This window comes from Panicum virgatum, chromosome 6K, assembly GCF_016808335.1.
Source record: "Panicum virgatum strain AP13 chromosome 6K, P.virgatum_v5, whole genome shotgun sequence".
Classification (NCBI taxonomy): domain Eukaryota; kingdom Viridiplantae; phylum Streptophyta; class Magnoliopsida; order Poales; family Poaceae; genus Panicum; species Panicum virgatum.
In genome coordinates this window covers 46527087-46541271 of record NC_053141.1, presented here as the reverse complement: position 1 = coordinate 46541271, position 14185 = coordinate 46527087, and the positions used below count along the sequence as shown (strand labels likewise).

At 44.4% G+C, this 14185-nt stretch overlaps 2 protein-coding genes across 4 annotated transcripts; both read right to left on the bottom strand.

The window, feature by feature from the left end:
- Positions 1 to 632: 632 nt before the first annotated feature.
- On the bottom strand, positions 633 to 4893 carry LOC120713065 (la-related protein 6B-like). Of its 2 annotated transcripts, none has more exons than XM_039999040.1 (10): positions 4406 to 4893; positions 3207 to 3288; positions 2549 to 2643; positions 2165 to 2227; positions 2009 to 2085; positions 1841 to 1931; positions 1691 to 1738; positions 1539 to 1607; positions 1264 to 1401; positions 633 to 1179 (listed from the first exon to the last, which is right to left on the bottom strand). In XM_039999040.1, the coding sequence occupies exons 1-10, from the start codon at positions 4790 to 4792 to the stop codon at positions 901 to 903; spliced, it is 1329 nt and encodes a 442-aa protein (XP_039854974.1). In that variant the 5' UTR covers positions 4793 to 4893; the 3' UTR covers positions 633 to 900. The 2 variants fall into 2 exon arrangements, with proteins under 2 accessions (XP_039854974.1, XP_039854975.1); XM_039999041.1 differs by having other exon boundaries at positions 1264 to 1398; positions 4406 to 4878.
- A 2592-nt stretch (positions 4894 to 7485) lies between these two features.
- LOC120713064 (ankyrin repeat-containing protein At5g02620-like) lies at positions 7486 to 11114 on the bottom strand. 2 transcript variants are annotated; one of them, XM_039999038.1, is made up of 4 exons: positions 10905 to 11114; positions 10164 to 10652; positions 9179 to 9588; positions 7486 to 8997 (listed from the first exon to the last, which is right to left on the bottom strand). In XM_039999038.1, exons 2-4 carry the CDS (start codon positions 10558 to 10560, stop codon positions 8119 to 8121), a joined length of 1686 nt encoding a protein of 561 aa, XP_039854972.1. In that variant the 5' UTR covers positions 10561 to 10652; positions 10905 to 11114; the 3' UTR covers positions 7486 to 8118. The 2 variants fall into 2 exon arrangements, with proteins under 2 accessions (XP_039854972.1, XP_039854973.1); XM_039999039.1 differs by lacking the exon at positions 10905 to 11114 and having other exon boundaries at positions 10164 to 10891.
- Between the last annotated feature and the right edge of the window lie 3071 nt (positions 11115 to 14185).

The window sequence follows — 14185 nt, the reverse complement described above, 5'->3', positions numbered from 1 at the left end:
GTGGCAAGGTGAGGAGGCCGTCACGGCCGGCGGCGGCAATAAGGGGCATCACAGAGCTGCTGTTACGGGACAGGCTGGATGCGCTGCTGCCAAGAGGGAAGAGAGTGACTGGGAGCGGTGGTGAGCCCGCTTCCGGCACGAAGGGAGAGGTGGTGAAGGGCATAGGAAGAGCTGATGGGAAAGCATGGATATGAGCTTGGAAGCCAGGCTACGAAGGGAGCATATAGTTCTACTGCCATTTCTGGAATCTGAAATTTAAATGGTGCCCTTGTAATGCCAAAGTGCCAAACTTCACAAAAATAAAGCCTATGTCAAATCCTTCAGTTGTTGCTACAGTTTTATGCACGTCTTATAATTTTATATGCATCCTTGTCATAGACAATCACTCTGTTCGCTGGGCAGGAGTTGGTGGCTGGAGTGGTTTGAGAGAAAAATACTGTTGGCTAACTAGTGGCTGGAAGCTGATGCTAGAGCAGTGTGAGAGAAAAATACTATTGGGCTGGAGGCTTCTAGAGCTGCCGAACAGAGTGAATATCTTGCCAAAAGCTGCTTGATACTGGCAAACAATGCGGAATCGCTGTGGCGAACCAAAAATGCTTCGAATATGTTTAGAGCAGAAGAGCCGCTGCAAATGATATAACCTTTTTTTTTTGTCAAGTATGATTTTTTTTTCTACTTTAAGAACTACATATCACAGTACTTGTTCACATGTTTATACCCCCGGTGTTGGTATACACGCATGTACCACGGTACCAGCCATATATTTTTTCTCTCTTTTAGATCTCACATCAAAATGAACCAGCACACCACAGCAATCAGTTTTAGAACCTGAGAAAAGGATCACTGTCATGGTTTGTACGACTGATGACGAGCAGGATAAGTCATCACATGGTAACACCACTAGGCAGCATCTGTGATAGGCGCAGCATCTGTGATAGGTGCAGCATCTGGGGAAGGGTTGAGCGGCTTCCCTCGGCCCATGGTAAACCCTCTTGTGCCATCTGGCATGCGGGGGCCTGGGGGTGGCTTTGGGATAGCTGGGTGCTCTGATGGAGGAGTGCCAATCGGATGGTGGGCATCTCGGCTGTGGCCGTAGTACTGGCCACGACCGCGGCCTCTGCCTCCACGTCCTCGCCCTCTTCCTTGCCTCATTCCCTTGTCATAGTAGCCATCTTCAGCCTATGGAATTTTCGTGGTTAGAATATCCATCATTAAGAAGTTTGAGCCAGTGATAGCAACATGAAACTGGGGCCACAGCAGTACCTGATGATCAAGATGTGCTTCAGAAATCTGGGTCGTATCATCTGCTCCGTAGTCATGTGAGTGGCCAGTTGTGTCAGGGCCATCTTCATCAACAGCATATTCATCTCCACCTCTCCTCCCTTGACCCAATCCATGCTTCTACGAAAAATGAAGATGAGTAAACAGAGGAAATTGCATAAGCGTTTTCTTCACTATCATCCCATTACTGCATCCAACTTCACAAAAAACATGGAATGGACGTTGAAAAAACAGCACAGTGGTAGTATTCAAAGTACCAGACAAGCAAGCAGCGAGCGAACTCTAATTGCACCATCCCTCCACTTTCCCTCGCCACTGAATGCAACCTATACATATTACAGGGTGTTCCTTCTCTTAGTGAACCAAAGGTGGGAAAGCACAACTGGATACAAAGGCCAAGTTGACATACCGCTTTTTCAGCATCTTCAACAGTCCCATACTCCACAAAAGCATGCAGCTACAAGAAAAATAAAACAAAATAGTAAAAATAGTATGTTTATTGTTTCATGTCACAGAGATTGCGCTCACTGAACAACTTTTAGTATTCATACAGGCAGACCTTATTAGCAAAAAGCATCTCAATCCTTGATGTTTTGCTAGCAGCAGCCGCACCGCCATCCTGTGGATAGCAGGTACGTATAGATTTCACACTGCAACGTAGATAGCATCCTAACTCATCAGCTCAGTATAGCATTGGGCAACTGTTTGTGCTAACAAACATGATTACCTCCCAACATCCGAGAAAATCTTCATAAGAGTCTGATACTTTTGATCAGGTAAATTTTCAGCAACAACGATACGTGACTGGATGCACAAAGGAAAATTTTCAGTAGTCTATACACATGAATAGATCATTAGACTAGTTTGATGCTAAGTTGCTAACCTGAACTTCTTCAGTGTTGAAGGGCCGTAGGCGTTTAACCTTTTTCCCATCCTCTGAAACAACCTATTATTGATACAATACAAATCTGTATTTTAATGAAGGCTAAACCATCAAAGCATCCCTTCTGGATGTGGGGAGGATAGAACAAAACATGACAAGAAAGTTCTTTCCATGGGATGATATAAGTTTATAAAGATATTTGTTTACACCTGCATTGAGTTTGAAACAGCCAAATCCTAGGTTTGACTAATGGAACCTTATTACTTGAGAGCGATTATGTAAAATATATGCAAACAAGAAGGCACCAGAAAGAATAAAGTAAGCTGATTTGTGCCAGAACATGAATTGAAAGAGTGGTAAGTACAATAGTAGAATTAGATGTACCAGCTCTGACGATGTGCGCAATGCAGCAACCAACAAGGATCTGTCAGAAACTATCTCCCGGATTTTCCTAAAAGACGCAACTACAGATATTGGCACTGCAAAACACAAAATGAATTGTCAATATCACCACTCACCAGAAAATAAAAATCTAACAGAACTGAGACATCAAGGTGACCATTTGGTTAATTCATGTTCATTGCTTGCTGACATGGCAGAATTAAAATGCTGTTTGATGAACAAAGAATGTTGAAAAGGCATGGATAGTTCACTAGCACTACATCTTAACCTTTCTTAAGGGTGGACAGCTACCATTAATGAATGGCAAATGATGCGAGAAAAATAGAAACATTACAGCTCAGTATAGCATTTGCCCATCTCTAAAAATGTGGTGCTAGTTCAACATAACATGATTATTGGCAAATGGTAATCCCCGAGACTCGTAACTTACAGTAACACATGAAAACAATCAATTAAGAAACAAAGATCAGATGATGGGAACATGTACCAGAAACATAGCAGAAAAATAGCTTCTTTTTTTAGAACATCATATAGACACTACTTTCATAGTGCATTTTCAAATGGTCTTGACAATAAACCGTCTAACAAAACTGTTATATACCATGAGACAGGTTGATTGGGAAGCTTATATTGAACTCACCAAATCCATCTGGATCATTAGTGATGAACTTTATCAGATGTTCAGTTGTGGCCAAATTGATATCACTGAAGTAAAATTCCACCTGCCACATTGTCAAATACATTTAATCAAAGGGATACATAATAAGACGGATGTAAATCAAGCACCCGATAAATGAGCAACTATAAAAGGGAAACAATAAAAGCCTAAAAGTGAATTTAGTGCAGCCAATTTGTCTTCAGTAATTTGAGAGAGAAATAAAAAAGGTAATCACGAAAAATTAAAGACAGTAATAAATAAGCGAAGCTATTTTCTGTTGTTTATGATCCTTTTTACCTGTATCTATAACCCCAACCTTCTATTACGGCCTCAGAAAGACAAAGCAGGAAAATAGTGAAATCGTGCATGTTTTAACTTCTTTCTATTTTCCGGAGTATTGTCCTAAAATAGAAAACAGTAAAGTAACGCTTCCACCTACCATGCATGCTCCAGATACAAGTTAAATTAATTTCTGAAACACGACAGATCTGTAGTTTGTCGTATTTGCTATACCCTAATAGCGACGGATGAATCCGACTATGCACGTGTTTACCAAGCATTGGCATGCACACTTATAACTGTTCTAAGTTCCTGCCTTGCCCCCACCACCAGTCACTCAACGGCGAATGCAGCATGTTCCCTTCCCGCCATACAATGGATTTGCATGAAGTATGAACCACGTAGCATTACCCAATAAAAATAATTCATGAGTTACCTAAGAAATTGAATCTGACATACTATTTCCCAGTTTTCTGTATCCAAATACCACTCCTTCCTCGCTAATGAATACATGCCGCGCTACAGTTGCGCCATCATCTTATATAGGCATATAGCTAGCAGTAGCTACGAAACCTAACACAGTGATAAGATACTTCTTCTAAGCCATACATCAAAATCGAGGGATGCCGCACCCTGCAGTCATCTCAGTCGAGAATGCATCTAGAACTCGAAATCAGAATTTTTCCAATACATGGCAGGTTCCAACAGAGTTCTGGAGCGGCAAGCAAGCAATCAAGATCAAAGTGCATCAGGTCACTCCTTACGATTAGTCTACCAACACAAGGATCTAGGTTCGCGCGACACTCCAGATTCGCACTACCCATCGCTCGCAATCGACATGGAGATGCATCAACGCAGGCAGACAGCGAAGTAACCGGGCGCGGCGGCGCGAGGAAAGCTACCTGCTTGACGACCTTCCGGGCATCGGCGTCGTTCAGGCGGGGCTGCTGCGCCTGCCCCGCCCCCGCAGGCCCCTCCTTATCCTCCCCCGCCGCGGCGGCGCTCCCCTCATCCTCGCCGCCCTGGTGGTGCTGTTGGTGCCGCGGCTGGTAGTGCTGGTGCGGCTGCTGGTGGTGGTGGTGGTGGTGATGCGGCTGGTGGTGGTGCTGCTGGTAGTGGTGAGACCCGCGGCGGTGGGGGTTGCTGCCGTGGTGCTGGGCGGTGGATCGCGGGGTGAACTCGGGCGCGGCGGCGTTGAGGCGGGCGGCCGGGGCGGCGGCGGCGGCAGAGGAGGTGGAGGAGGAGCCGGATGCGGTGGCGGGGGGCTCCGGGGTCTCGTCCTGCGCCATGGGGGATCCGGTAGGGGAGGGGAGGAAGCCAAGAGCCCAAGAGGGTTTCGTCTGATTTGCTCGCAGGCTACTTGGGGGGAACGAAGGGGGAAAAGTGAAGAGGAGCGGTTTCCAATTTCCAAAGGGCGGCTTTTTCCTAACCCTGGGTTTAGCTTAACCACGGTGGACTAGATTAGAGAGTCCCACACCACACCGTGTGGTAGGGTTTTTCATCTGCAACAGCTAGCGCCGTTTTTACTTCAGATACGACATTTAAAAAGGTTTCGTGAACAACCTTTCGACAGATTGGTGTCAGTTTTATTGTCTGTGGCGATGAGCTATGGCTGCAAGTGGAGTCATGGAGTACCATTCTAGGATTACGGTCTAAGATGGAAGAGGCCTTAAATGAAAATTATCGTAGTAGTAATAAGTAAAAGGTGACGGATTGCGAGCGGTATAGTGAGACAGTAAATATTTGTCACTTTAGATGAAAAATAGAAAGTAGTTGTATGACGAATAGTTACGACGAACGTCAATGGTTACATGGCTGATTCAATGACCATAGATGTGCACCGTCCATATCATTATTGATCACAATTATGGAAGAGTGGTAAAATACAAAGAAGGTGAATAGTCGAGGAAAGAAAGAAATCCGATGGTTGTATCAATAAGTACGTCCGACTGTCACGTGCATATTTTTCATAATAAAATGCTTTGTTCTCCAATTGAAACAAAGTTATTACTTGATTATGTTGATACTTAGATATGAAGAATTATGGGGAAAAAAGGTTCTTATTTCCGAGAACAGAAGGATCAGGTGCCTACTTTTGTGAGGAATTCCTCATATCTAAGAACCTTTTTTTTGTGAGAAAAAAAGGCTGGCTGGCTGGTCCGTTGTGCGAGATAACGTTTTGACTTTTGAGGCGATTAAAAAATAAAAAAAAATTGTATTACATCCCGTTTATTTGTTTTCCGGGAAGGCCCGTAACCTTGTACAAGAGGCCCCCATTCCGGTCGGATATGGCCCACGAGGCCGATGCCACGTGGACAGGTTGCTATTCTTGCTCCGGTTCTCTCTCGCTTAGTCCACTCATAGAGTCTAAAGCCTCAAAGACTCCATCACAAGAAACTATATTTCTTAATGCAAAGTGTGTTACTTTAGTTTATATGGCTCACTTGTCTTTCTCACATTCATTCTTGATTTGCATGAAGACTTGGTGTCTAAATAAGACTTAGAGTCTTGATTTCTCTCCCTCTCTCTTCTATAAATATACTGTCACATCAACAAAACACAATAAATAGGAGGTTTAGACTCTATGGTAGAGTCTAGGTTGGGACTGCCCTTACGAGCACAGTTTTTTTGTCTCGGTTCTACACGACCGAAGTCTGAACTGATGCCGCAGCTTCTCATTAAAAAAACTGATGCAGCTGGAAAAATGGGATTTTGCTAACACTGTTTTTTTAAACGAACCAGGCAGGAGAACTACCGATTATATTAAAAAAACAACAACACCCAGACTGGGCACCACAACAACCAACAAGACACCACCACCGACCAAACGACCACACAACTCCTCTCTAACTTGACTCAAACAACAACCGGTTGGATTGGGACATCAACACGGTTACACAACTCAAACTCGACTCCACACCCGCTGCTCAGATCGGAATGAGACATCGACCCCCGGTCGGATTGGGTCGTCGATCAGAGCCTCTGCATCATGCTCGGTCGAATTGGATCCTCGACGCGAGCTGCACTAACACAAAAGCAACAGAAGGGATATCAAGGCAACTACTAAGGCTAAACTACCAACACAAACCTCGAAAACCACCAACATGAAGCAACACAAGAAAACACAACAGAAAAAGCTTAATGAAGAGCCAAAGATGCCCCTGCCACAACATCCCAGAAGTCACGGCCTTTCAAACGCATTATTGACTGGAGTAGGTCCGGTGGCACCAATTCCTTCAAACAGTCAGCACAGTCTTGAATTGCGTTCTCATCAAACTTTCCGTACTCTCTAATTAAGCCTAAGTCTTTGAGCACCTTACGTTGGGCAAGACGGGTGCTTCGACGAAGCGATGATCTGTCAAAAGACTTGCGCACGCATCTTGCTGTCGTTATCATTGATGGTGAGTGATGTACAGAAGGACGTCTAACATCGTCAGCCTTCAAGTCATTGGTGGCTAGAGGAGAGGTTGCCTCCAACCACGAAGTATCTGGCGGTTGTGGCTCTTCCTCCTTGATCTCAATCGTAGACAGGGTGGAGCCATCTGTAACGGCAACAGAAAGCAGGGGGTCTTCAATTACCACACTCGCATATGAGTCAGCACTGTGGTGCCAGTGAGTTCTGAAAACTAAAATTAAATACCGAAACAAACTGTGCGCTCATGGATCAAAGAGGGATGTCCACTCGATGCTCTGGTTTTGTTTCATCATTAATTTTTTTATAAAAATACCCAGTTAAGCATGATGAGTGTTTCCTTAATGATGTCACAGTCCCTTTTTGAATGGGGCCTGTAAGTTGCTATGAATATGGTCTTTTTTCAGTTTATCAAGCGTGATCATTTATCCTATTCCCCCCTTGTTACTTGGAGCGGCAAGAGTCTCTGATGTGTTGGCCCCTTGTATTCGAGTGGGTGAATAAAAATCCAGAACTTGTATTCGGAGACATGATTTGGCCCCTCTGATGCTGTTTTGACTTTCTGCAGCATATAAAATCAAACTCCCTTTTGCCAAATAAAATCTGACCAAACTGCAGCAAATTCGCGCTTACACATTCAATTTTGTGGTCAACAAATTACAGGGTCATCGTCTAGGCTAGTCGTGAAGAAGAGCCGAGTCCTGGAAAACTTCCGTGTGATCGATCACCGATCAATTTTATGTCATCAACACATAAAGCCTGTGTCACGTACAGGTACAGGCCACAGGTCCCAAGGCCCCCCCAGTAGCAAACAAACAACCTACCAGCCAATCGCTCGCTGAATGCAACCCATTAAATCATCCGGCGCAGGATCAAAATGCATGACCATTACACTTAGGTACTGAACTCTTTATTCTACTCTAACTGAATTATCTCCATCATCATTGACTGTTTCAGGTGCAAGCGAGCTACACAGCTTCAGCAGATTTTCACCCAGGGCAGATGCAATAAGCAGTCAGAGTGAGCTGAAAGGCAATGATGTCCTCGTGTTGGCAATGAGGTACCTTCAGCTAAACACAGATACAGTGCTCCAGCCGCTGCATCATCCTGAGCTTCAGTTATATCCCGGTGAATGCTATCCGGTATCATCAGGCAAAACAGCATTGATATGTACAAAGAATCCATCATCATGTAATTGTTATCCTACAGCGCGTACATCTTCGTCTTGTATTCGCTGTTAAGTATCTCCTCATCCGAGTCGACCGACCGGGACCATGAACCTCGGGATTGGCTCGCAGATGCCTTCCTGATCTTCCTTGTGTTCTTCTCCTCCAACCTGTGGGCGATGATGCAGTAGCACATGGAGCCGAGGGTGGTGAGCATGATCACGGTGCCAATCGCCATGGTGCACCAGGCCAGCCACCAGTCATCGCGCCCCACCACAACATAGGTCAGTGCGATGAAGGCCACTGAGATGAAGAGGCATGCCAGCCACATCAGTTTGTTCATCACGAACACCATCCGTTTCTTAGCTTTCTGCTCCACCACAATCAGTGAGGTCTGAACCACGACGACGGCGAGCGAGATGAAGAGAGCCAGAGCGTCGAAGACCAGAAAGACTATGAAGGCCGGGTTGCTTGCGACATAGGCCTGTCCCAGGGACATGTCGGGAGGCGCTTGGCTCAGATCCTCTACGAAATTTCCTGGGACGGTGAATATTGCAGCAAAGGCGACAGTGGCGATAAGCACGGCAACAACAGTGTTGGAGTTGATGGCATTGTTTAGCCCACCAATATGGAGCTTTTCGAGTCTCTTCTTGATCTTATGGACTTGCATCTTGGTCTGTCGTGTTTGTTTGATCTGGGACTGGACATCATGTCTGATATCACTGACTGTTTTCTTAAGTTGCTTTGCTGAATTTGGAGGATGTACTGGCTCTTTTGCAATTACTCCACCAGCCTCCTTAAGGATGTTAACAAGCTCTTCATTGTTCATTTTCTCAGCAATGGCAAATGCAGTCTCTCCAGATCTATTAACTGCATTCACATCAATCCCCTCAACTGATAGTAGAGTCTGCACTATCTGTAAGGAAGTACAGTCATATATGAGCCAAAATTCAGAAAGCCAAAAGATGGTGAGCTTTATGCTCAAAACTATCCTAATGAAATAGGTTCATCGAGTGAAAGATTGGATGTAAATGATGGAGAAATTGTATAACTGAAAGAAGGGAAAAAAAAAGACATTCCAAAATGTGATCACCTACAATGATATTCCCCTTGCGAGTGGCAACATGCAAAGGTCGGTTCCCCTGTTTGTCTTCAACATGGACAACTGAGATATCAGGCTTCAACAACTCAACCACGATATCAGCATTTTGTCCTTTCGAAGCCATATGCAGTGCTGTTTGCCCCTTCTTGTCAGTCCTTAAACCAATGCCCGGATCTTTATTCAACAATGATCTTACAACTTCCACATGGCCCATTCTTGCTGCTGAATGCAAAACTGTTTTCCCATTATTTCTCGCAATTCTGGCAAGGCTAGCATCTGTTTCCAGTAGAAGATTGACAATATCAACATGACCCTGAATTGCAGCAGTGTCCAGAGCTGTAGCATTTACAGAATTTGTTGTCATGGCAAGAGCAGGAAAAGCCTGCAGCATCTCCTTCAGAACTTCTGCAAAACCAAGATGGGAAGACTATTAGCCATCAAAGTACTGGTACCATTGCAATTCCCTGTCCAATAATACGTGGTTCATGTCAACCAACCAATAGTCACACCATCACCATCATTGTGCACAAAGGAAACACAAGCAACTTAGCATAGATCATAGTATGAATTTCTTTAGGAGAACAGACTCAAGAAAGATCAAGAAATGACTGATGTTTTCTCTCAGCCATATGAAAAAGGTAGTCACGGTAGTATATAATTGCAGACCTATTTATACTGTTGAATAAATCATTATTCAAGCTAGCACATGTATTTTTCTGAGTCAATCAAGATAAGCACAATCACTTTTCTAAGATTAGACAATCACATTTATAACTAGGTCAGCAGTCAACAGGACAGTCTCAACTAATGCAACATCATCTGCCCAAATTCTAATTACATTCTATAAACCCCTAATCATCTTTGATTGACTATTTTGGCTAAAAAAACTGGTTGTTTTTTTTTCTTGAACTGAAAAAAAAACTGGTTGTGGAAAGACTTTTTTTACGTTGACGGCAAGCAAAAGGAAGATGACAATTTACCAAGATGGCCTTGCTTCGCGGCGATGTGGAACGCATCGAAGCAGTTGCTCGCCTTGATCCCGGCCGTCTGCACATCAGAGACCTTGAGGATCTCGCGCACGACCTCGGCGTGGCCCTTCTCGGCGGCGACGTACAGCGGCGTCTCGCCGTCCTGGTTCTGCTTGGCCGCCATCTCGGCGACCAGCGCCCGGTCGAGGTCCGCGAGGATCCTCTGGGCGTGGGCCACGCTCCCGGACCTCGCCGCGAGGTGGAGCGGAGTGTCGCCGCGCTTCCCTGGGCTGTCCCTGCTCCGCCGCTCCAGGGACATGATGCCCCGGAAGCTCTTCTGCTTCTCCATCCCCCGAAAGCTCTTGAGCTTCTCCAGCGCGCCCAGCCGGATGCTGGATTGCCGCTCCATGTCCGAATCCGATGGGAGAAGGCTTCAGGCCTCACCAAACTCTATGCGACTCTTCAACAAACTCCCCCCAAAGATTGCAACTTCGCCTGATACTGGAAAAAAAAAACATTTGCATTTACTCCCGCTGTTGCACTGTGATCTTAACTGAGAGCATGAACTGAAATGGACCGAAACAAATGAATTTCAAAGCAGAAATCCATATCGAAATGGAAATAAAACGAGAATATTACATAATCCATTCCCCACTGAACCAGGAACAGACCAGAGAGCTCGAGAATGCAAGAACCCAAAGAAAAGAAAAAATCGAACGAATCATCCAAAGAGAGAGTCCCCAAAAACCTCACCTTCCTGGCACCAACGACCGCAACACCCCACCCAATGAGGGAAGCAAGGAACGAAACCAAAGGTCCTGGACTCCTGGTGGAGATATTGGTCGGATCCCTGCTCCTGGCTTTTCTTGGTTTGGCCCCTCTCTCTTTCGTTGAGCTCACTTTCAGGCTTCGCCACTTCTGCCTGGCCGCCGCCGTTGATGAGAGAAGACTGTCGAACAAATATGCCAATTGCCACCCTGACCACAAGTTGGTAGAATGGTAGGGTTGGGTCCTTTAATTTTTCTGGGAATAAATTATTATACTACTTGGCAGCTACCTATTGGCTGCAAATTCCATCTCCTGTTTGTTACTTTGTGGTTGTTCTCAGATCAAGTTTGGTTTGTGGTGCTCTATGCCTCTGTCATTAACTCAACCAATAAAAAGAGTAAAAGGCCAATATAGAGAAACAAAACAGCTGTACAAAATCAAAATGGTATGGCAATACCTTTTGATTGGAAGTTGTGGAGAAGAACTACAGTAATGTAAGAAATAGTGTGGTCCTTGAATATGGAAATGTTTCAAATTAACCTTAAGCTGCAAACAACGGAAGATCAAGTATCACTGTCCAGAGAGGCTAACAATGCTGCTGTATGGTAACTCTTGCAATGAAACAGTAAAGTAACAATACTGATTAATTAAGAAATGGGTTTAACCAGCGATGTGTCTGTAGCAGCAGCTCCTGTTCACATGGTCAGCAACACACTACCCTATTGTACGTACATCACGTACATCACTAACAAAAGCATAAACAAGACATAGTGGACGCTTGTCCTTTTCTCCCTTTAACCTCTCTTTACATATTCTAAATCTTTTTAATAACAATCCAACAAGGACGTTGCCGGCCGGCCATCACATTCACCGGTTAGGGTAAAAGTAGATAAACAAACTCGGATTTTTTTTAAAAAAAAAAGCAAAGTCACCATAAGTTACACACATGATGCCGATCGGGTATTGGCTCGCAGCATTATGCATCCGGGCCCACATGTCAACGTGGTGACTGATGCTAGTAGTAAATTTATGTCCTGGATTTTCGGGCCCTACGTGTGTGGGCTCCTGCAGCCGAAAGCTTCCAAGGCATGATCAATCGGGAAAGAGCAAGGAAGAACATGGTGGTGGTTTCATGGCGGAGAAAGAGTACAAGAATGCATGTGGCTCCTGTCTCCTTTCCTCTATCATCACAAAAAAAAAAGATGTATTTCCTTTAAATACTAGGAGTGTGCCTTTAGGTTGGCAGAAGTTTATCCATTTTCTTCCAAACCTTATGTAAAACTCAAGCGCTCATGTTTCAGGTAGTAGAAACATACCTTTTTTTTCCTAGAAGATTAGGCTACCCAACTGCTCACGGTTTGAAGCATCTTGGTGTGTGACAGAATTCAGTAACACACAAGTTATGGATGTCTGAATTTTGCAGGATTAGATTGTAGACTGTATTGTTTTACTGCTTATTACATGGGTGGCTCATGCAATTCTGATGACAAATCTGGCAGAGCCACCTAAAACATATATCTGTGTTTAGTTCGCGAAAAAGTTTGGGGTTTTGGTATTGTAGCACATTTCGTTGTTATTTAACAATTAATATCTAATCATAGACTAATTAGAGTTAAAATATTCATCTCGTACAAAACATTTATACTGTGTAATTAGTTATTTTTTTAACTGTATTAAATGCTCCATGCATGTATTCGAAGATTCGATATAAACTTTTTGGGAACTAAATAGGGCCATAGTATATTGGATTGTGTGTACGGGCACACAGCAATAATCTTCAATTAATGAGAAGAGCATATATGTTTGTGTCCCAAAAACGAAATAATGTGATTATGACAGACATCTCGCAGGTCCATGTAAAATATTACTAGCTAGGTGCATCATGTGCTGGTGTCCCCCCTGATGAGAGCACCTAATCCTTGCATTTTTATGTAGGTGACAGGGGTCATGCATGCATGCATGATGCGCGAGATTAGCATCCCTGCAGCACCTAACGCCACTCCGCAACAATTCTTTAAGGACGCCTGGCTGCTGCCTGCGCCCCATGAGCAGAATCAGTATAGTATTCAGAGATGGGAAGCCGGCCAAAAGCAGGTAATCAGGGCCACACGTGGGTCAGCAATTAGCAGCATAGTGTTTGTTCTTGGGCAAGTGGCAAGCTGTTGCGCGGCCGTAGCAGTATCTAAGGTTAAGATAACAGTGTTTATATCTCGCGGATAATCTTGATAGGTCGGCGAGGTGTACCAACTGATGAAGGAACACTGATCTCTGAAGAGGGGAAAAACAAACGCCAATCTGACAGTGGTTCAGACCCTTTCTTGAAAACAGGATATGCAGTGATTCAGTGCTGTTAAACTAAACTGCTTACTATGTAAACAGTAAGATGCATGATGCGTTTGCATTGGATGGGAAGGAGGCAAGCAAGATTACACATGCAGGCAGGAACGGACACAGGACAGCGCTGGTGCCGGAAGGAGATTAGAAGAAGCAATGGCCATGGACATGGAGCCATGGGGGATTGCAGACTTGCAGTTGGTGGTGTGTGTCTACTGATGGATGCATGCATCGGTGTGCGTAGGTCGCCGTCGTCAGAAGCAAGCGATCAATCAATCCCCTTGCTCCACTGATGACATTGAATACCGGCGGCGATCCGTTGAGGTAGCCGACCAACCTTGACTTCCGCGGTTTTGGTCAACTCAGCACGACTCCCACGCGCGCCCCCTGTATACGGCTGCACTACAAGGCAGTAGGCAGCAACTAGGCTAGGATTGCTTTCTTTATCTTCCAAAAAAAAAAACTTTTGATGCGGCCTAACAAGTCAACGGGGCCAGTCAACTCGCCGTTTCTCGGACCGCACCAGAAATGGCTTAAACTATGCTTGGTTAGTTACCCCTTTTCTTGGATTGAATTGGGTGTCCTTTGAATTAGATTAGATCAAACGGCAAGATTCCTTTCCAAAAACAAATTATGGGTGTGTTTAGTTGGTGAAAAAGTTTGAGTTTTGATACTGTAGCACATTTCGTTGTTATTTATCATCTCGTGATAATCAATTAGACTGTATAATTAGTTATTTTTTTAACTTCATTTAATGCTCTATATATGTGTCAAAAAATTCGATGTGACGAGTACCGTAAGAAATTTTTTGGAACTAAACAAAGGCCTAACAGCAAGATGATTGCGACTGTCAAGATGAACTATATATCAATAAAATAAGCAATTCGGGCTAGTTCCATTGCGTGCAACCATCCGGCCCCACAACAAGCTGG